Source organism: Pseudorca crassidens, chromosome 5 (genome assembly GCF_039906515.1).
Source record: "Pseudorca crassidens isolate mPseCra1 chromosome 5, mPseCra1.hap1, whole genome shotgun sequence".
Classification (NCBI taxonomy): domain Eukaryota; kingdom Metazoa; phylum Chordata; class Mammalia; order Artiodactyla; family Delphinidae; genus Pseudorca; species Pseudorca crassidens.
The window spans coordinates 56,108,507-56,131,110 of NC_090300.1; the positions used below are offsets into that span (position 1 = coordinate 56,108,507).

General features: G+C 38.8%; 1 protein-coding gene across 1 annotated transcript in view; it reads right to left on the reverse strand.

The window, feature by feature from the left end:
* The window catches only part of SPATA16 (spermatogenesis associated 16), a 222,107-nt gene that overhangs the window by 80,310 nt on the left and 119,193 nt on the right, over positions 1–22,604 (reverse strand). Inside the window, exon 4 of the mRNA XM_067737145.1 lies at positions 7,595–7,679. Within this exon, the coding sequence (XP_067593246.1) occupies positions 7,595–7,679 (85 nt within the window). The remainder of the gene's footprint in view (positions 1–7,594; positions 7,680–22,604) is intronic.

The window sequence follows — 22,604 nt, forward strand, 5'->3', positions numbered from 1 at the left end:
TCCCTGGTCGGGGAGCTAAGATCCCACATGCCTTGCAGCCCAAAATACCAAAACATAAAACAGAAGCAATATTGTAACAAATTCAATAAAGGCTTTATTGAATATATTTATCTATCTATCTATATATAAATATATATATATAAAACAACAAAAATCAAATACTATAAGCCCTAGATTGTACTCAGGCACGCCTTGTCCAAATATTTTATAAACTCTGTGTCTGACAGGCTAAATAAATAAATAAACTGTAAGTACAGGCCATTTAAGAGAAATGCTCATATGGTATTTCTATTTTGTTCCTTCTGTGGAAAAAATTTTCACAAGAAGAAAATCTTTAGAGAGAACACATTTTTTCTTCTCCAGAATATGTAGGTGTTTTGTTAAAGGTAATAAAAATTTTGTGGTTCCTGGACCTTACTTTGCCTGTAATTTCATATTAAAGATTTTATTTTTATTCTAAGGTTGAGATATCATAACTTTTTACCAGGTAAATGACTAATATTGGGATGATTTTGCAATATCAAGAAGAAAAACAAAGAACTGGATAGTAAAGTTAAGTCTAAGAGGTCAACTTCTGTTCAGTGTTAAGGTAGCCTACATCATTCTCTGGTTAGTGCAGAGAAAGCCTTTAGCTTGCTGCTACCTTGATCACCACTTCTGAAAGAAGAAGCTAATAGCTAAGACCTTAGAATTTGCATGAAGACACCTGTGAGCACAGAGACCAGTGAGACAAAAGACTCTTGGAAAACTGTAACCTTCTCCAAATATTCCTATGAATCCCCAACTCAACTAAAGCACAAAGGTTGTCTGCATTTCTGAACTTAAAACACACACACACACACACACACACACAAATACTTGTTGAATTAACATAAGCACTGAATTTTTAAATTGCAAACAAAACAACTATACCAAAATATTCTCAATTTTATTGGTTTGAGTTTCATGTCAAACCATGATGGTTTTTGGTACTTTGACGGTATTGTGGAAGAAAAACAGATTAAGAAGTGATGTCTCCTTTAAGTCCCAGTTGTTTTTCTTGGTAAGTATTTTGCACTAGAATATGTGCTTTTGAAGACAGGGTGATGTCTCTTTCTTTCACTGCTGTATATCCAACACATAGCACCGTGCTTAACACATGGTCACTAATAAGTACTTGATAAATATGTGCTGAATGAGTATGAATGACAAATACAATCTGAAAGTAAAGAAGAAGGCTATCCACTAACTTAAGAGGAGTCTGGAGACACTGGATTGGAAAGGTTTCAAGCTTGAATGTCTACAGTGCAGTCTGAGGAGGCACTATATGACACTAACATTCTGGGTGCTATTTTTTGCTTTGAGTGCTGGAAGCAGTAAATGTCTCCTGTTAGGCCCAATACCAAAGTGAAAAAGGGCTGTTGGAAAGAGAAGGAGTAGTGCAAGTGTCTTATCCTATGGTCTGTGAACCCCCGAAAGCCATGGAAGTGCTTTAGGGGACCACAAACTGTGCACCATCTTCCTCAAGCATGTGCCTGGGGAAAATCTTTTGTCTCTCAGGGCAGCCAGCTCCTGATTTTGTCCCTTGAAAGTAGACTGATTACACCAAAAAATATTTCTTTTTGGTGAGCCCACCTTGGAAACCATTTAGGCCATTGATATCTTTAAGATGGTGCACAATTTCAATGCCAAGTACAACTTGAATTGGATGGGAAGTCTTGGTATTCTCTGCACAGATGGAGGACCCGAGAAGTTGGCACTTCCTCAGCCTCTGCTGCTTCACTAAGGAAAGATGCTCCACATGTCAGGCTTTTTACATGGGCCCGTGTTAGAGTCAACAGCCCTTCCAACAATCCCCGAAGAGGTCCTTCTACTGCTGTGAAAGTCTTCAACTTCCTCAGAGCCAAGAACTCAAATCATTGCCTTTTCAGTAAATCTTTGTCAAGATATAAGAGCACACCATGAGGTTCTTTCCTGCTAGAGAAGTGTGTTGGCAATCCAGGGAAGAGATTTAGGAGATATTTGGTTTGGTTACTCCTTTTAACTTTTTTTTTTAAGAGAAAAGAAACCCCTTCTTAGAACAAATTGGATGTGAGAAGTTCATTCTAGGACTAGCTTTATAACGGCTCATATCTTAGTTACATAAATGAGGCAAATCTTTTGATCAAAATGCTGAATTTACTATTAGAGATACTGCTGAAGAATGATGAGTTTTTTTGGTCGAGCTGCTATTCTGAATGAGGTTGCTGGAGTCAGACAGAAATCTGGATTTTCTAATATTGGAGGTGAGACTGATAAAGTCTGGAGAGTTTCTAGAGACAAAAATCTACAGACACTCTGCAAATGGCTTATGTCGTATGAAGGTCATTTTTTGTCCAGATGACTTTAGAATGGAAACAAATTGCTGACATAGATAGCCTTGATAATATGAAGTTAACAAAGATAAGCTCATTGACTTGAGGACAAAGGAAATGATGTAATATGAATTTTGGTATTTCTTGACACATGGCCCATGTGAGATATTGTGAGCTACAGGAGCTCTGACTCCATTTGCTATCAGACTTTGTGAATCAGAATTTTACCTCTTATTGCTATTAAATGAAACATTGACATTGATGCAATGTCAAATATGTTATTTCAGTTTCTTATTCCTGAAAAAGTGTACAACCTTCTCACAAGTGTGAGAAAGCCATAATTCCTTGTCAATGCTGTTTTGTTAACTATGTTTAGATCAATTTCCAATGCAATGAGATAAATAATAGCACATTTTTTTCTGTGTATGTGTTTATGAGTATTGTTTTTAAGTGGATGCTTATCAGTTGAATCAGATTCTCAGAGGGGTTTATGACTCGAAAGAAAGAAAGAGAGAGAGAGGAAGGAAGGAAAGGAAGGAAGGAAGAAAGAAAGGAAGGAAGGAAGAAAGAAAGAAAGAAAGAAAGAAAATTTAAAATGAACAGTCAAGATGGGGAATGAACTGATCAGGCAGCTTGCCCCTGTTTAGTGGGGTTCCTCTGTACTCGTTTCATGGGAGTACTGAAACAAAAGTAGCTGTTATCACCTTTTCTCACTCCGCTTTGCTGAGTGATGCAGACCAGAGTTGGCTCTGTTCCTCACTTTGCAGGAGATAAAGCTGCACAGCAGATAACTCACGTGTCTGAGAGCGTGGCTGAAAACGAAGGCAAGAAAACAGGAGTGGAAGAGGAAGGCTTGTTTGTTTTTACATTTCCTGATGCTATTAAATCTAGCTCAGTTCCCGATGCTATTAAATCTATCCTTGGATCTAAGGGTCAGGGGGCTTGGGAGGTAGACTAGAGTTTACTCTGAAGTTCTTCTTGGAATAATTTTATTACTTTAGGAACAATATATAAATACACAAGAGTCGCTGCTTCAAAATGGCTAATTCCCAGCCTGACTAGGGACTTCCCATTTTGCTAATTAGTTCAGAATTGTGATGAGGTCTGGGGGTGTTTGAGAAGAGAAGGCTGGCTGATAACAGAGGATGAGTATCAGGTTGTAGAAGTATGAATGCAGGTACGGTGTGACAAGGTATTTCCAACTCTCTCTAGCTCTGAAGAGGTGATACTATTATAGAATAACGGGTGCAAACACTTTTAATGAAAGTGATACATCCCAGTATGAGCTGTCATATAGTGTAGAGCTTTATGCCTTTTTTCCTTGCTGAGTTGCTGACATGAAAAGTATTCCTAATGCAATTAAAAGGTGTTCTTGAGCTCACCAAGGCAAAGGTCTGTTCTTCTGCATCTAAGAGATTGTAAGTCAACGATCTGTGAAAGTAGGTGTAGACTTGTTCTTAAATTTTTACATTCTGAAAATTTCCATTTCCTGTTTAACATCTCTAAGAGAATAACTGACCAGGGTGGTAGGGATTTTATGTGGTTGAAAGGCAGATATATAGTAACTTCTCCACTTACAAAAGTAGGGAAAATAGCCCCTATCTCTTCAGCCTTAATGGATGTCTACAAATGTACATGCAGACGTAATTCCTAATCTGTGATGTGTGGGGCGTTCTTACATTCAACAGTGTAATTGCCATGGTGGTTTGGGTAGTGGGACAGCCCTGTCTTTAAAGTTGGCATGGACTGCATACTCTCTGGCACTGTTCCAAAAACCCCTTTTGACTTAGAACAGAGCAAGGTTTGGGGGAAGATGTATGCATTTGAATTAAGATCAGGGAGAGGGTGGCTAGCAGAAGGAAGTATATAACTATTGAGATACTGGTGTGGTGTGCCGATGTTGAGGCAGGCAGGTTAGAAGGGTTTTGTTTACGGAACTTATCTGCAGGATGTGTTTTGTAATTATGTTACTTTTTTCCATAACATAATTACATTTGTAATTATGTTACAAATTTCCTTAAATTTGTGACATCATATTTGTTTTTTTATTGAAGTATAGTTGATGTACAATATTATATAAATTACAGTTGCATGATATAGTGATTCAAAAATTTTAAAGCTTGTACTCCATTTATAGTTATTATAAAGTATTGGCTATATTCCCTGTGTCATACAATATATCCTTGTAGCTTATTTTATACATAATAGTTTGTATCTTTTAATCTCCTACCCCTATATTTCTCCTCCCCTCTTCCCTCTCCCCACTGATAATCACTGAGTCTGCTTCTTTTTTGTTATCTTCACCAGTTTATTGTATTTTTAAGATTCCACATATAAGTGACATCATACAATATTTGTCTTTCTCTGTCTGGCTTATTTCACTTAGCATAATGCCTTCCAAGTCCATCCATGTCGCAAATGGCAAAATTTCATTCTTATTTATGGCTGAGTAGTATTCCATTTTGTGTGTGTGTGTGTGTGTGTGTGTGTGTGTATACATCACATATGTATTTATACATATATATGTATACATGTATGTATGTGTATATATATATATGTATATATACACCACATCTTCTTTATCCATTCATCTGTTGATGGACACTTAGGTTGCTTCCATATCTTGGCAATTGTGAGTAATGCTTCTGTGAACATTGGGGTGCATGTATCTTTTCAAATTAGTGTTTTTATTTTTTTCAGATATATACTCAGGAGTGGGATTCCTGGGTCATATGGTAATTCTATTTTTGGTTTTTTGAGAAACCCCCATACTGCTTTCCATAGTGGCTGCACCAATTTACATTCCCACCAACAGTGTCAGAGAGTTCCCTTTTCTCCACATCCTCGCCAACATTTGCTATTTGTGGTCGTTTTGATGATGGCTGTTCTGACAGGTTCGAGGTGATATCTCATTGTGGTTTTGATTTGCATTTCCCTGATAGTTAGCAATGTTGAGCATCTTTTCAGGTGCCTGTTTGCCATCTGCAGGTCCTCTTTTGGAAAAATGTCTATTCAGGTCTTCTGCCCATTTTTTAATCAGTTTGTTTGATTTTTGATGTTGAGTTGTATGAGTTGTTTATGTGTTTTGGATATTAACCCCTCATAAGTCATATCATTTGCAAATATTTTCTCCCATTCAGTAGGTGTATGACATCATATTTGGATATACCTGAAAACATGAGGTTTTAGAGCTAAGATGGGCTTTAAACATAGACCTTCTCAAATGTCTTATGCCAGTTACCTCTTATTTTCTACTTGAAGCGCCTCTAGAGACTAGCCTGTTTTAGGTTAGATGTTGGTGTTAGAACTTGGACTGAGTCAGATCTGACTTCCAGATGAGGACCGTTTTTCAATATACCACGTTGCTTCAAATTAAAGGAGAAAAAGAGAATACAAGGACAAATAGGTTTTTGTTACTTTTATTAATGCAGAATAGTAAAATAATAGTATTCTTTTTATTCCTTTTTTGTGTAGCAAACATGCACGTATTGGTAAGTGGAGATATTTTTTAGTAAAAAATTTTTATTTTAGGTAAATAAAATAGGGATATTAATGCTCTTTGAAAGCTAAAGAAAACAGACAAAAATTTATTTACAAAAATTTCAAGCTCTTAACCTATCTTAGGTTGCATCAACATTGAATCTATTTTTTCCTACTTCAATGTAGATAAAACAGTAGGTACTCAATATATGTTTGTTTAATGAATGAATAAATTGAAACAAACATTCGTTTGCGAACTAGTAAATGCCAGGCCTGCTGAATATCATCTAACCCTCAAGATTCAACTCCTTTCCCACCTTTCTTCAAAAGCCTCTGAAATACTTTAATAAAAAGCCCTTTTCTTTTTACTGTATCTATGCAATAGACATTATTTGCTTATTTTTCATATCTAGCAATTTTTTTACAACTATTTACTTACATACATAAGCAACTGCTACTATTTTGCATGTTCCAGACTCCCCTAGGAAAGTCTTGCACTTATTAGCAAATTAATAATTTTTTGAAATAATAATAATTTTATCTACTTTAAGGTCAATTTACAGGTGTCAAGTATATTAGGACTAATTTAAATCTTTATTTTTAGGTAAATTGAGCTCCAAATATTTAGACAGAACCATACAAATTAATGAGAATTTTATATGATAAACCTAATACTTTATTGTTTACTGAAGACAGCATGTGATATAGAAACAGAAAACTAGGGGCCAAGACACAATAGTGAAAATGTGGGAAAAATCAGGAAGTATCAGACGACTGTTGACAATTATTTCTCACTTTCATATTAGTGTTTTAGCAGATCTTATTCTAGTTGGTTGAAAAGGTTCATGTTCAATAACATTAAACCATCTTTAAATACAAAGAAAAAAAAGGCCACACACAGTTTGGAGATGAGAAGATTTGGAGGAGGGAGTTAGCGTCTGTACTGGATTTTCAAATATTTGAAAATATTTTGTTTGGAAGTGGGTTTCCATTGGGTCCATGTGGCCTCACTGGGAACTACTTGATGGAAGTTTTAAGGGAGTAGAAATCTATTTTAATGAGGAAAACAGTTTAATAATTAGCAAATTAGATGTTGTTTTTTGGGGGATAAGTGAGCTCTTCACTTTGAATATATTTCGTCAGAAAGTCATTGACAATTTGTGGGGAGAGGATAGGTTAAGAACAGATTTGTATGTTGCGAAGGAGACTGAACTAGTAAATTCTAAATTTTAAAAATTCTAAGAAATTCTGACTCTCCTCTTGACATCTAATTGACCTTTGGTATGACTTCTTGCTGCCATTTTGAATAACAAATAAAAAAGATGATATGCAGTTTAGTACTGGTTAAGTGTTTCAAATACTACGTTACCCCACAAATACAATGGATCTTTGTATTTTCCTTTGTTATGTAATTGGTAGTACTTCTAGCATCTGCTTTTACAAGTCATAGATTAAGAAGAATCTATGAAAATACAGTGTTCATTTTTTAAAGGATCATGTCATTATAGTAGCATGCCTGGGAAAGTAGTTCCTGGGATGTCTAAAATTTATATTGGGTTGTAAAACTGAAGTATGGGCCAAGGGTTAACAACCTTGAATTTTGCCCTTAAAATTAGTCTCAGAAAATCTACTTCATTATAAATACATTACTACTGAGTAGTGTCCTTCTGATTGATATGCCCAGAGCTACCTTTTTCAGCAGTCTTTTAAGCACCAATCCTTCATTTTGGTTCTAAAAATGAAATGGGCTCCTCCTCCCTAGTTGGGACATCAATTTTTACCTGCCAGTATAGTTTGATGAGCTTGCTTATAGACTGTTCACTTCCTCCACAGAGCCAGAACATGTAGTCAGCAATCATGGCACTCCTAAGAACAAGGACAGATTTTTTAAAAAACAAATTTATAGGACAGAAGGAAAACTATAACAGGCAGTATATATAAATACTGAAGAAGAAGATTTTGTAATGTATAAATGTGACTAGACTAATATTAAGCAAAGCATAAGGCACAGTTTAGAATGTAGAAAGTAGGTCTTTTTTTTTGGTACCAAAACTAAAACTGTAAAAGAAGCAACACACCATTTGTCTTCTACATTGCTTTTCTGTTTGTACAGTATAAGAATATTTAAAGACTATGAGAGAATGCTTTGTTTTGGTTACCTCTTATTAAGCTTCAAAGCATTTATAGAGTAACATATATTTTATAGACTCTAGAACACCTTCAAACCTCGCGTAGCATATATAGCTAACTATTATACTGGTACTAAAGCATATCTCAGACTTTACCTAAATTGAAGATTATTCACCTCTGATTAAAGTAGTCTCCTTAAAATTGAAAATAAAAAATTTTCCAATTCAACTAACACCCCCCTCCCCCGGCCTTTGTGTTTAATTGAATTAGTTTTGGAATCTAGTGTGTACGACCACTGCATTAGTCTTACTAAGCTGAGGGCATATTAAAAACTATTGTGCAATGGATATTAATTCATTGCTTAGCACCCTTTGGAAAAACAGTTTACTTTTATGGCTGTTTCTCTGCTAGGCCTTTCTTTTCTCCAGAGGTTCCAAATCCAATTAAATGTGACTGGAAGTAATTCCAAATTGTCACGTTGGCCAATTAGACATATAATAATCCTGTGTACCTAATCACTAGTACCAAAAGTTTATTTATTTAAGCAGACCTAGCACTGTGTACCCTGAATGTTTTTCTTATCTTTGCCTGCAAGATACGTGTTGTTTCCTGACATAATTGTAAATTGAATTAGAAATTTTCCTTCCGTAAATATATATGTTGTCTAAGGCAGAGCAGCTATAAACTTACTATGGTACTCTGCTGAAGAATTAGAATGTTTAGATTCTCGCTCAGGACAGACAAAAATGAGGACTCTAAAGGTTAACAATGGGAAAAAATACCGCCATTTGAAGGATTACGCAGCTCAGCATTTCTCTTTTTACACATGTGGTATTGGAAAGAAGCTATCCATTGACATTTCAAAATAACTGGCAATAATTTAAGAATAACTTGTCTTTCAGAAATCCTTTTATATTTTTCAAAGCCCTAGTTTAATGATAAGATAAAGCGAGCTAGGAGGTTTTCATATTGCATGAACATGTACAGGGTAGAAAACAAGTTATAAAAATCAGACTAGAGAGGGGCAAAGTAAATTTCAAATATTTGCATTTTGATTGAAACACTTGTAAAAATTTTCTTCCCCTGACAACCTAAAAAGGAAGTCTACTTGACATGTAGATGCCTGTCACCTAATAGAAATCTATTTTATAAATTGGATTTATAAGAAATCAAGGAAGAATGTAAAGTCTCACTGCCAAGGACAGCGCACACTGTATTCATACAAGTTGGGTCCTCTGACGTGATGACTTGATTCTGCACTCTGATTCCTCCTTCCCTCAGCATTTGGATATGTAAATATGGCTCAAGCAAACATTGCTTAATGAGGACACCAGCTATTAGTTAAACCAGGGGTGAGCAACCTCTTTCTGTAAAGGGCCAGACAGTAAATATTTCAGGCTTTGTGGGCCATGACTACTCACCTTTGCCTTTCAGAAGCAGCTGTAGACAATAAGTTAAAAAATAAGGGCGATTGTGTTCTATTAAAACTTTATTTACTAAACATATGTGCTGGGTCAGATTTGGCATGGTTTGCCTAACTCTAAGATAAACAAAGTATTAGGTTGAGCAACAGGTGGCAAGCATTGATGTAATTGTCAATCAATAGTCAGAGGCCAGCTTCTATACGTTCTGGTCACAGGCCTCCTTAAATATTTCAGGGACAACATACATATTGTACTAAAATTACTGAGCAGAGTTCAGGAAAGAAACTTTACAATTTTGAAACATGCAAAAACTGTTAAAGATAATCCTGGATCATAGACACAGAATCTTGAGTTAAGCAAAATCTGAATCGATTATTTCTATTATATTAGTTATTGCCATCCTTGGATTGGAACAATTGTGAGAGATGAGGAGGTAGGTCACGACAGTGGGCTTCTAGGGCTTTCCTGCATTTGTAAAGCTTTTGGTGAGTTGGTTTTGAGTTCACCATTGTAAAATTAGGAGTTTTATTAATGTTTTCCAAAAGTTGCTTTTTCTATTATAATGTGTTGTCAAATTGCTACTTTCTTTTTCTTTAAATTTTATTTATTTGCATGATTTAAAAAAAATTTATTTATTTATTGGCTGCGTTGGGTCTTCGTTGCAGCTTTCTCTAGTTGCGGGGAGCGAGGACTACTCTTCTCGTTGCGGTGCGCGGGCTTCTCATTGCGGTGGCTTCTCTTGTTGCGGAGCACGGGCTCTAGGGGTGTGGGCTTCAGTAGCTGTAGCTTGCAGGCTCTAGAGCGCAGGCTCAGTAGTTGGGGTGCACAGGCTTAGTTGCTCCGCGGCATGTGGGATCTTCCTGGACCAGGGATTGAACTTGTGTCCCCTGCATTGGCAGATGGGTTCTTAATCACTGCGCCATCAGGGAAGTCCACCAAACTGCTACTTTCTGAAGTATGATTTTATGCCACCTGGGGGCTCAAGTCTTTTTCCCAAGGAACACATCTCCAAATTTATATTGAAATAAGTGAGGAATTAAGATTCATTGAAATTTGCTACCTGCCCTCAGTGAAGCACAATTATTATAATCATAAAAAGATACCTGTGTTTAATAACAAAATATGGTTTCATAGAGCTGCATGTCTGCTGGGATCTTTTTCATAAGTATAGTGTATTTCTTCCAGTACCTGGCACAGAGCTGTGTTCATATTAGGAACACAATTTAGGTTGTAGTTGCTCCAACCCCATTTTATTCCCAGTGGAAATGGCAGTTATACTTTTACCACCCACCTTCCTTTGTCTGGTTCCCTACCATGGTTCTGTCCTACAGCTTAGCATTTATGTATCAGTGTTAAAATTAGTGGAAGAACAGGAAAAGGGCATGGAAATAACATTACGTATACCATGCAATATCTGTGAGGCAAGAGTAGCGGTTTTTCATCATGCTGAGTTTTGAAAGGGCAAAGATAATTAATTAACCCAGAGTATCTACAAGGAGTCAAGTACCTGTGGAATCCTGGTTTTGGCTAACTCACCTCATGAGTCAAAAGGAAACAGTAACCCATCACTCTTCTTACTTTTCTTCAGGTATCTTTGTTTACCTTTAGACCAATATCCTAGATGCTAGTCAGTGTGATTCACTGTTGCTTCTGAATGTCCTCCTGTCATCATCTTTATTCTATTCAACTTATTTTCATTAATCTACTGAATGTTGTAGCTGCACTGGAATGGTAAGATCACATTAGCCAACGCTTTTTTTTTTTTTTAACATCTTTATTGGAGAAAAATTGCTTTACAATGCTGTGTTAGTTTCTGCTGTACAACAAAGTGAATCAGCTATACATTTACATTTATCCCCATATCCCCTCCCTCTTGAGCCTCCCTCCCACCCTCCCTATCCCACCCCTCTAGGTGGTCACAGAGCACGGAGCTGATCTCCCTGTGCTATGCGGCTGCTTCCCACTAGCTATCTATTTTACATTTGATAGTGTATATATGTCCATGCCACTCTCTCACTTTGTCCCAGCTTACCCTTCCCCCTCCCCGTGTCCTCAAGTCCATTCCCTGTGTCTGCATCTTTATTCCTGTCCTGCCCCTAGGTTCTTCAGAACCAATTTTTTTTCTTTAGATTCCATATATATGTGTGAGCATATGGTATTTGTTTTTCTCTTTCTGACTTACTTCACTCTGTATGACAGACGCTAGTAGTTTAATATCTGTGGGTTTTGAGATTTACTAAGTGCTGAGTGAGTACCATGATAAGCCCTTTACATGCAGAATGTGAATCCAGCCCACCCACAGTTCTGCACCAGATCGCATCCTGTCTTGCCCACCCATGGAAACTGCTCCAGCAATTCTCTTTCTCTTTCTCTCTTTCCCTCTTGCTCTGTCTTCAAATTTCTCCTTTTTTCCTGGGGCTTTTCTACTAACACACAAAAATGCTGTTCTTTCTACCACCTTAAAACAAAACAAGATAGCCCTCAAACCTCTCTTGATTCACTTCCCTTCCAGTTAACTTAATTCTTTCTCTTAAAGAAAACCCAATCAAACAAAAGAACAAAAACTCCTCTCAAAAAAACTCACTCCAACAAGGCTCTTATGCCTCCCACTTACTGAAACTGCTCTTGTCAATGCTACTGATGGTCTCCACACTCCTAAACACAGTGGCTCAATTCTCAGTCTTCATTTTACACATACTCTCAGGTGTAACTGATGCGATTGTTCTCTCTTCCAGTACCTACTTCCCACTGGGCTTCCACAACTCTGCTCTTTATGATTTCCCTCCAGTCTTACTGGTTGCTCTTTTCAGTCTCCTTTGCTGTTGTCTCCTTTTCTCTCTGGACTCCTAAACTTGGAGCTCCCCAGGGCCCAATGCTTGGGCCCATTCTCTTTCTTTCTGTACTTAATCACTTGGTGATCTCACCAGTTTCATGGTTTTAGACACCACCCATTGGTTGACAACTCACACATTTATACCCTGAGTTTAATCCTCTTCTTGGATCTGCAGACTCTTACAAAAGCTGCTTTTCAACATCTCTACTTGGATACGTAATAGGTATTTCCATACCTGAGACCCTGATCTTCCTTTTTTCCTCTTCCCCAAGCTCTAGTAGTCTTCTCCATCTATCCGGTTTCTCAGGCAAAAAATTTGGAGTCATCATTGATTCCCCTCTTTCTCTCACATTTCCCATCCAATCCAAGACAAAATTCTGGTCAGGTTTTCTTTGACCTATTTCAGAATCCTGCCTCTTCTCACCACCTCCAGCATTACCATCTGGTCCATCATGTCTTACCGGGATTATTGCAACAGACTCCAAACTGGACTCCCTGCTTCTCCCTCCGTCTATTCTCAACACAGCAGACAGAACAATCCCATTAAAATTAGTGCACCAGAGTAGGTCACTGCTGTGCTTAAAACTGCAAAGGCTTCTCTCTCACTCAGAGTGAAAACCAGTCTTTAAAACGGCAGTTGAGCCTCATGCCATCTGGTCACATATTACTTCTCTGATCTTATTTCCTACTTGCTCCAAACTGTCCACCTGCTTTCCTCAAAAAGAATAGGTACTCTGTTGCCTCTGGGATCTTGCACCTAACAGTCCCTGTCTAGAATGTTCTTTCCCTAGACACCCCCTGACTCTCTTGCTCACCTCCTTCAGGTCTTTATCAGGTGTTATTTTCTCAGTAAGGATTACCCTGACACACTCCAATACCATCCATACCATTGTTTGTTTTTGCTTTTTCCACAGTATTTATCGCCATTCCACATCGTGTTTATTTTATTATTTTTCATCTTGGTGGTGTTTATTGTTGTTTTCCTCTATTATGGGGGTCAGCAAGCCATGGCCCGTGGGCCAGACCTAGTCTGCCACTTGGGTTTGCTAATTAAGTTTTAATGCAACATAGCAATGCTCATGCACTTGTGCGTTGCTTACATTTTGCCTGTGGCCGCTTTGGTGCTACAGTAGTAGAGTTGAATAATTGTGACAGAGACCTTATGGCCCACAAAGCCTAAAATATTTACTATCTGGCTCTTTACTGGAATGGAAGCTCCCAGAGGGCAGAGGTTTTTGTCTGTTTGATTCACTGCTCTCTCTGCAGTGCCTAGGATAGTGCCTGGCACTATTAGTGTGGCACTATATAGTGTAGTCGTCACTCAGTAAATATTTGTTGATTAAGTGATGAAGCCTTATTTAATTTATTTACATTTAATTCTCATTACAAAAATCCTGAGGCCTACAGAGAGTTACAGAGTTTACTAGGATTGTAACACAAGCAGTCTGACCCTAGGTCTACCTCACTGTCTGTATTTAACAGAAAGCTTTTGTACTAGAGGTGACATGGGAATGGAGGGACAGACTGGGCTTTGTCAATTTAATTTGTCCAATGTAGAATCCAATGCAACACTCAGCTCAGGGATCAAACCCGTGTCCCCTGTATTGGCAGGCGGATTCTTAACCACTGCGCCACCGGGGAAGCCCTAAAATTATTTTTAACATGATGTCTATAGAAATGTGTCAACAATTATTGTTTTCTTGCAAGCAAATCTACCATTCTTTTGATACTGTATTTGAATTCATTAAAAAAATTTTTTTCTGAAGTCTCATTTACTTAATACATCTGTTAAATATAAAAGGGTCAGAATCTGGCTTTCAAATATATATGCCTCTAAAATAAAAGATTTTTATGTCATGAACTCAGCTTATTGTGAATCAAATACAATTTCTATCAAATAGCAAATACACAATAAAAGAATTTGACATGTTATTATTTATACGATAAGTATCAGTGTTGTTTTCCAAATTAATACTGAAAAAGGGTCACTATGTACAATATAAAGATATTCATGCCAGGTGACTTTACACATTGAATATTTCTAAACAGACTGTGCAATTCTAAAAGTATGAGAATTATTGACATTTCTCAAGGCCTATGTTCAGATTCAAAATTTATAGCATTTCTACTCAGTGTGGCCACATGGTGGTGTAAAACAGTAAGATATGGATAAACAAAAGAAAATCATAGCACACCCTCAGCTGCGTGGTCTCATTGGGCTGACTGGCTAGGACCTTGAAAAGTCATTCGGTTCAGCACCTTGCCTTTGGGCAGGATCACACTTAAATCTTTCAAATGAGACTGATGAAGAGAATCTATTCTGTTTTAAAGACCTTCATGGAAGGGTATTACTCTGCTTTCCTCACTGATTCCAGAGTTTCACAGCCATAAACAGCGTCTTCTGCAGTTTTAGTCTGCAGGCTTCAGCTTTCTATCCAGTGATACTTGCAACCCCAAGTAGACGTTATCCTCTGAATAGCAGTTCTACATATCCTCACAATAATTTATTAATCTTCTCTTCCCTAGGTTAATTAACTCCAATTGCTTTAATCTTTCTCTGTGGGTCCTCTTTCCTTGACATTAGTCAGTTTCATGGTTGTCTTTTCAACTTGTTTCAAATTCCTCCTCCTTTTCTTTCTTCTACAACCAGAAATTGACCTCTCTCAAGAGTCCAAGGACAATCTTATGGAGTTTGTATGCAGCTATTTCATTTATGTAACTGGTATGGGTACTTCTTAGAAATGTATCTATTGGATAGTTTTGGTTTTTTTTTGTTTTTGCGGTACGCGGGCCTCTCACTGCTGTGGCCTCTCCTGTTGCGGAGCACAGGCTCCGGACGCGCAGGCTCAGCGGCCATGGCTCACGGGCCCAGCCGCTCCGCGGCATGTGGGATCTTCCCGGACCGGGGCACGAACCCGTGTTCCCTGCATGGGCAGGCGGACTCTCAACCACTGCGCCACCAGGGAAGCCCTACTGGATAGTTTTAACTACAGAATTCTTCTTTATTTTCAACATATTTAACACGTTGTTTCCTTCTTTTTGTACTTCAAAAAGCTCGAGTGTATGTATATACATGCCATTACTTTCACATAAATTAACATTGATGCAAAGTGCATATTCCTTTTGAATACAAATACACACTAGTATTAAAAAGATTATATTCTGTTTTGGGAGGAGAGCCAAACTAGCAGATTCACTCAAGCAACCACACACACACACACAGACACACACACACACACACACACACACACACACACACACACACGATGCATCTTTTTGCAGGCTCGTATATTTTCCACGCAGCAGTCAGCCACAATGATCTTTAAAAAATGTAACTGTAAATTACCTCAATAAAACCCAAGCTCCTTTGGTGGCCTCCCACTCTTGTAATAGGCTGTTCTTGTTTTCCTCTTCAACACATTTTCCATCATCGTCCAGTCAAGTGTGGCTTACTCAGTTGCTCAAAGCAAATACACAGTTTCCTACCTTGGGATGTTTATGCGTGTGGTTCCTCCTGCCTGGACTCTGTTTTCTCAGTTATTCATCTGGCTGCTTCTTCTCAAGAGTTAGGACTTTAGGCTTTAGCTTAAACATCGATAACCTCTTCAGGGGGGCCTACTCTGACCATTTTATCTAAACAAGTTCTGCCCTACCTCAGCCAGAACCTTATCCTTTTCCTGCATAAGTCTCACATTGTGTAACTTACTTGTTTATTACCCTCTTTCCCTAGACCTGTATTACCTGATATGGTAGCCACTAAGCCATATGTGGCTATTTATATCTAAATGAGTTAAAATTAAAATTTAAAATTCAGTGTCTCAGGTACACAGGCACATTTCAAGTGCTCAATAACCACATGTGGCTAGTGGCTGCTATGTTGAATGACACAGAACATCTCCATCAGCACTGGAAGCAGCTCTAGACTAAACCACAGGGAACTACCATTCTAGTGCCTCTTACAGTACCTGGTAAATAGTAGGTGCTTGTGGGGTTAATTTTAAGTATCAACTTGACTGGGCTACGGTGTGCCCAGATATTTGATTAAATATTATTCTAGGCGCTTCTGTGAGGGTGTTTGGGGGTGAGATTAATATTTAAATCTGTAGACTGAGTAAAGCAGATTGCTCTCCCCAGAGTGGTGGTGGTTCATCCGACTTGTGGAAGGCCTGAATAGAACAAAAAGGGCTGAGTAAAGGAGAATTCACTTTCTGATTGTCTTCAAGCTGAGACAGGTCTTCTCCTGCCTTTGGACTCACACTTGGATTGGAATGTACATCATCGGCTCTCTGGGTTCTTAGGCCTTTAAACTCAGACTACAACTGTAGCCCTGGCTCTCCTGAGTCTTCAGCTTGCCAGCTACAGTTCATAGGACTCCTCAGCCCCCATAAATGCATAAGCCAATTCTCTGTATATTTATCTCCTATTGGTTCTGTGTCGCTGGAGAACCTGACGAATACAGTGCTCAGTAATTTATATCTGCTTTTGTTTGTGCTTTGCCCTGGTCATCCTCTCGCCCACTCCACTACCCCTAAGTCATCCGTGGTTCAGCAGGAGGCCCAGCTCCTATAATGCTGTGGGTTTGTGCATTTCAGTAGTTGGTGGACATTGAAGAAGTTATAGTTTCATCTCTGGACCTTTGTAACAAGTCTGCCTCTGTAACTAATTGCTTAATTCTTTTTTTTAACATCTTTATTGGGGTATAATTGCTTTACAATGGTGTGTTAGTTTCTGCTTTATGACAAAGTGAATCAGTTATACATATACATATGTTCCCATATGTCTTCCCTCTTGCGTCTCCCTCCCTCCCACCCTCCCTATCCCACCCCTCCAGGCTGTCACAAAGCACCGAGCCAATATCCCTGTGCCATGCGGCTGCTTCCCACTAGCTATCTACCTTACTACGTTTGTTAGTGTGTATATGTCCATGACTCTGTCTCGCCCTGTCACAGCTCACCCTTCCCCCTCCCCATAACCTCAAGTCCGTTCTCTAGGAGGTCTGCGTCTTTATTCCTGCCTTACCCCTAGGTTCTTCATGACATTTTTTTTTCTTAAATTCCATATATATGTGTTAGCATACGGTATTTGTCTTTTTCTTTCTGACTTACTTCACTCCGTATGACAGACTCTAGGTCTATCCACCTCATTACAAATAGCTCAATTTCGTTTCTTTTTATGGCTGAGTAATATTCCATTGTATATATGTGCCACATCTTCTTTATCCATTCATCCGATGATGGGCACTTAGGTTGTTTCCATCTCCGGGCTATTGTAAATAGAGCTGCAGTGAACATTTTGGTACATGACTCTTTTTGAATTTTGGTTTTCTCAGGGTATATGCCCAGTAGTGGGATTGCTGGGTCATATGGTAGTTCTATTTGTAGTTTTTTAAGGAACCTCCATACTGTTCTCCATAGTGGCTGAACCAATACACATTCCCACCAGCCGTGCAAGAGGGTTCCCTTTTCTCCACACCCTCTCCAGCATTTATTGTTTGTAGCTTTTTTGATGATGGCCATTCTGACTGGTGTGAGATGATATCTCATTGTAGTTTTGATTTGCATTTCTCTAATGATTAATGATGTTGAGCATTCTTTCATGTGTTTGTTGGCAGTCTGTGTATCTTCTTTGGAGAAATGTCTATTTAGGTCTTCTGCCCATTTTTGGATTGGGTTGTTGTTTTTTTTGTTATTGAGCTGCATGAGCTGCTTGCTTAATTCTTTGAAAGTTGTCCCCGAGACCAAGTCTCTACCTTTTGCAGACCAAATCTAATTAATATGTTCCTACCTTGATTATCATTCCAGATGTGGTTATTATGGAGTTCTAGCCACGCTTGCTCCTGCAAGATTGTCCAGTAATGGATGAGAGTTTTTCCTGAAGTTCACTGTCTGCCTACTAGCCTGGAATTTCAAATATTGCCTGTCTCTAGATTCTCAGTTGATAACCATTACACGCAACAACAGTAATAGTATCGTTATTTGTAACAGCAACCAATATTTCTTGAGTGCTTACCATGTACATAGTAATTGCTTTTACATCTCATTGAATTCTTAGAACCAAGCTATGAAATGAGGAAACTGAGGTTCCTCAAATTGAGGAGACTAGTTTTCCAAAAAAGCAGTGAAAGGGTCAGAATTGAAACAGATACATTTGTCATCAAAATTTGGCCTCTTAACTCTGGTAATGTACTATTTCCATAATGCCATTCTTTTCTTGTGCATCTTCTACAAGACTTTATTAACTTTTGTTGGAGTTCCTTGATGCTAATTTCTTGCCAAACTGTTGACTTCCCTGGTGGCACAGTGGTTAAGAATACGCCTGCCAATGCAGGGGACACGGGTTTGAGCCCTGGTCTGGGAAGATCCCACATGCCGTGGAGCAGCTAAGCCCTTGTGCCACTACTACTGAGCCTGTGCTCTAGAGCCCGTGAGCCACAACTACTGAAGCCCCTGTGCCTAGAGCCCATGCTCCACAACAAGAGAAGCCACTGAGACGAGAAGCCCGCGCACCGCAACAAAGAGTAGCCCCCGCTCGCATCAACTGGAGAAAGCCCGCGCAGCAACGAAGACCCAACACAGCCAAAAATAAATAAATAAATACATTTTTTTTTTTAAAAAAGGTTGATGGAACAGGTTTTCAATTTTTTAAGGTTGTCTTTTACTTCATAACATTTCTTAGTCGAGACTACATTATCAAGAGCATTTTTCCTTACCGATCTTGAGCAGGGTAATTTTTTGGCTCCAAAATGAAACAAAAAAGACAAGCCAGAGGAAATCTGCCCAGTGGTGGAAGAGCGTGTTCATCTTAGAAAATGTTCCCTCAGGTGTAATAGCCTAAGCACCAAATAGTGAGGGAGAAAAGGAAAGGGGGAATGTTGCGTGTGTGGTCCTATGTGAAGGCTGAACCCAGGTCATGGGGTCATGCCTCTTACTCTTTTAGAACATACTTGACCTTGGACAAGTCACTTAATCCAAGTCTTCCTCCTAACATTCTGTGGGCCATTTCTAGAATGAAGATGATTTTTAATAATACCTACATTCTGGAAGGGTGTGTGTGTGTGCGTGTAGAAGTAATAATATTTGTAAAACGGTTTGAAATCTATGAAATGAAACCTACACATTTTAGGTTGATACCATTGTTATTAACATTAGTGTTGTCAACCAGAGGGTGAATGTGGTGATGGTGAGGGTCGCAGGTTGAATCCGATGCTCCCAACTCAGGCAAGCTTGGTTTCTGTACTGGAAGGATAGGAATGGTGTGAAAAGTCAGAATGAGTTGAATGTAGAGCTCGGAGAGGGGTAGCTTATACCTGGGGAACATCTTTATATGGTCGAAATTGTTACACAGGACACTTGTGACCCGAGGAGAATGGATCTTTAAAAACAATTTTATGGGTAGCATTCTCAATTTAATCCAAATAGAAGAACCGCCTTAACAAAACACCATTACTAAAAACAAAACCTATTTGTGAAAATCTCATCAAGATACAATAAAGAATCTGTTTTCCAAGTGTTAACAGCTCACTGGTGGAAGACTGGCGCATTCTTCCAAGACAGCAGAAGGTTATACAAGTAACATAAAAGCATTTGCTGATTTTTATGCATGATATGTATTCAGTGAGGACATTAGGCAAAATTATGATGTGTTCAGACTTGCTTTCTGCACTCTTCTAGAGCCGTTTAAATAGTTCATGCCTCTGTTCTGGCATCTCTTTTCTTTCCTTCCACTGTATTCTGTTTGTAGTTTGGCCACCAAAGATCCCCCACGATGAAACCCACCTCCCCCTGGCCTCGGGTCAGTACTATAGGATTCAGTTTCTCCCTTTCTCAATACCTTCCTTCATTCAAGCATATAATTTTTTCAAGGTAGTGGTACATCTCAAAATAAGTAGATAATTTGTGAGGCATCAAAAAATCTCCTGTGCCCAAAATGTTTCCCTCAATGACTTAAAGTACCAAAAAATGACACATTAGTCACTTCTTTTGGTTGCAGTATTGAATAGTCTTGTACATTTGTGTCTTTTCTGAAGATGAAGACATTATCTTCATTGATAACTTTGAAGAAATTATTTTCATCAGATTAAGGGAGAGGCAATCCAGTGCAGGGATTGAGAACTCAGGATGTGGGAGCTGGACTGCCTTTGTTTGAATCTCAGCTCTGCCGTTTGTTCTCTGTATAACTTTGGACAAGTGACTTAATCTCTTTGTGCCTCAGTTTCCTCATATTACCGTGCAGATAATAACAGTTGCCAACTTCATAGGATTGTCAGGAGGATTAAATGCGCCATTATATGTAATGCACATTGAGCAGTGCCTGATACTTGGGAAGCACTCAATTTGCAAATTCTTATTCTGCCCAGGCACTAACACTGGTATTTAGGAAAATGAAATACACATTGCTTCACTGAGGAGCTTATATCCAAACAGGCTTATTGAGACTGCTTCAAAAGTGTATTGATTTTCTCATTATCAGTAAAGTCATTTCTTGCACTTGAAAAACATACAGAACCTTATAACTAATATAGGTAGTATAGTTTTGTGAGAGTGCAATGAGGGTGCCACTTTCTTCGTGCAGCCTACTTTAACCGTTACTGCATTTAAATATTCTTTATTCTTGTCTTCCACCCTGTCATAACACTTTGCTTTTCTTAGAGCCCTTCAACTATCCCTTGTGAATTAGCTATTGGTATTTTTTTTTTTTTTTTTTTTTTTTTGCGGTACGCGGGTCTCTCACTGTTGTGGCCTCTCCCGTTGTGGAGCACAGGCTCCGGACGTGCAGGCCCAGTGGCCATGGCTCACTGGTCCAGCCGCTCCGCGGCATGCGGGATCCTCCCGGACCGGGGCATGAACCCGTGTCCCCTGCATCGGCAGGCGGACTCTCAACCACTGCGCCACCAGGGAAGCCCGCTATTGGTATTCTTTAAAGGCATCTCTGATATAGTACAATTTTGAGGAGGGCAGGGATCACATCTCATTCGTCATTATGAATTCACCAGAGACTTGCTACACAATTATCAAATGAATGAGTTGAAATATCCATAAGGACAGAGACTTTTGAAAGTTTGCTCACTACCATATCCCCAAGCATCTAGAACAGTGACTGGCACATAGTAGGTGGTCAGTAACTATTTGCTAATGATTTTGTTAAATGAAGGGAGGCACATATGTGCTGTTGAAGTTAAAATGGGATTCTACGTGTGAAACCAAATTTTCTGCTGAATTACGTTAAATATTTTGAGATCTATTCCTTCAGGAAAAAAATGTGCATTTGGGAAGCAAACTATGGCACACATTGCTAGGATATTTGCTTGCTCCTTTGGATATTTCTGTGCAGGTAGAGGAGGGTAGGAAAGCTCTTATTCTCCTGTCTCTAGGCATAGCTATCACCTCATTTATCTACTCATTCATTCAAACAAAAGCTGTTGACCACTCGGTTTGTGAAAGGCACTGTGGCTGATGATGGGTGGCAGGGGGCAGGAAGGACACACCAAGATGTTGATCATAGAGTTTATGTCTGAGTAGCTGGAAAAGTGCGGTGCTCTCACCCATTGTAAATAAAGTGTGATGGTATCATCCAGTCCACTTCTAAGAGAAAATGAGTTGGACGTGCCTCCTGGTGAAAGGGCAGGTCTTGGTGATTCTGATCCCCTTTGGTCCTCTTTCTGTATGGACCAGGCTGGGCAGTCAACTTTTACAGACAGTTGAGGTGTGACCCAGGCCAAAAAGTGCATGACTAGCAATGAGAGATATATAAGAACTAGGATCTTTAAAAGAGAAACAGTCAGTAGAAGGAAGAGAATAGATTTTTAAGGAACCTCCATACTGTTCTCCATAGTGGTTATATCAATTTACATTCTCACCAACTGTGTAGGAGGGTTCCCTTTTCTCCATACCCTCTCCAGCATTTACTGTTTGTAGATTTTTTGATGATGGCCATTCTGACCAGTGTGAGGTGATACCTCATTGTAGTTTTGATTTGCATTTCTCTAATAATTAGTGATGTTGAGCATCTTTTCATGTGTGTGTTGGCCATGTATGTCTTCTTTGGAGAAATGTCTATTTAGGTCTTCCTCCCATTTTTTTGATTGGGTTGCTTGTTTGTTTGATATTGAGCTGCATGACAGCAATCCGACTCCTAGGCATATACCCTGAGAAAACCAGAATTCAAAAAGATACATGCACCCTAATGGTCATTGCAGCACAATTTACAATAGCCAGGACATGGAAGCAACCTAAATGTCCATCGACAGAGGAATAGGTAAAGAATATGTGGTACATATATACAATGGAATATTACTTAGCCATAAAAAGGAATGAAATTGTGTCATTTGCAGAGATGTGGATGGACCTAGAGACTGTCATACAGAGTGAAGTAAGTCAGAAAGAGAAAAACAAATATCGTATATTA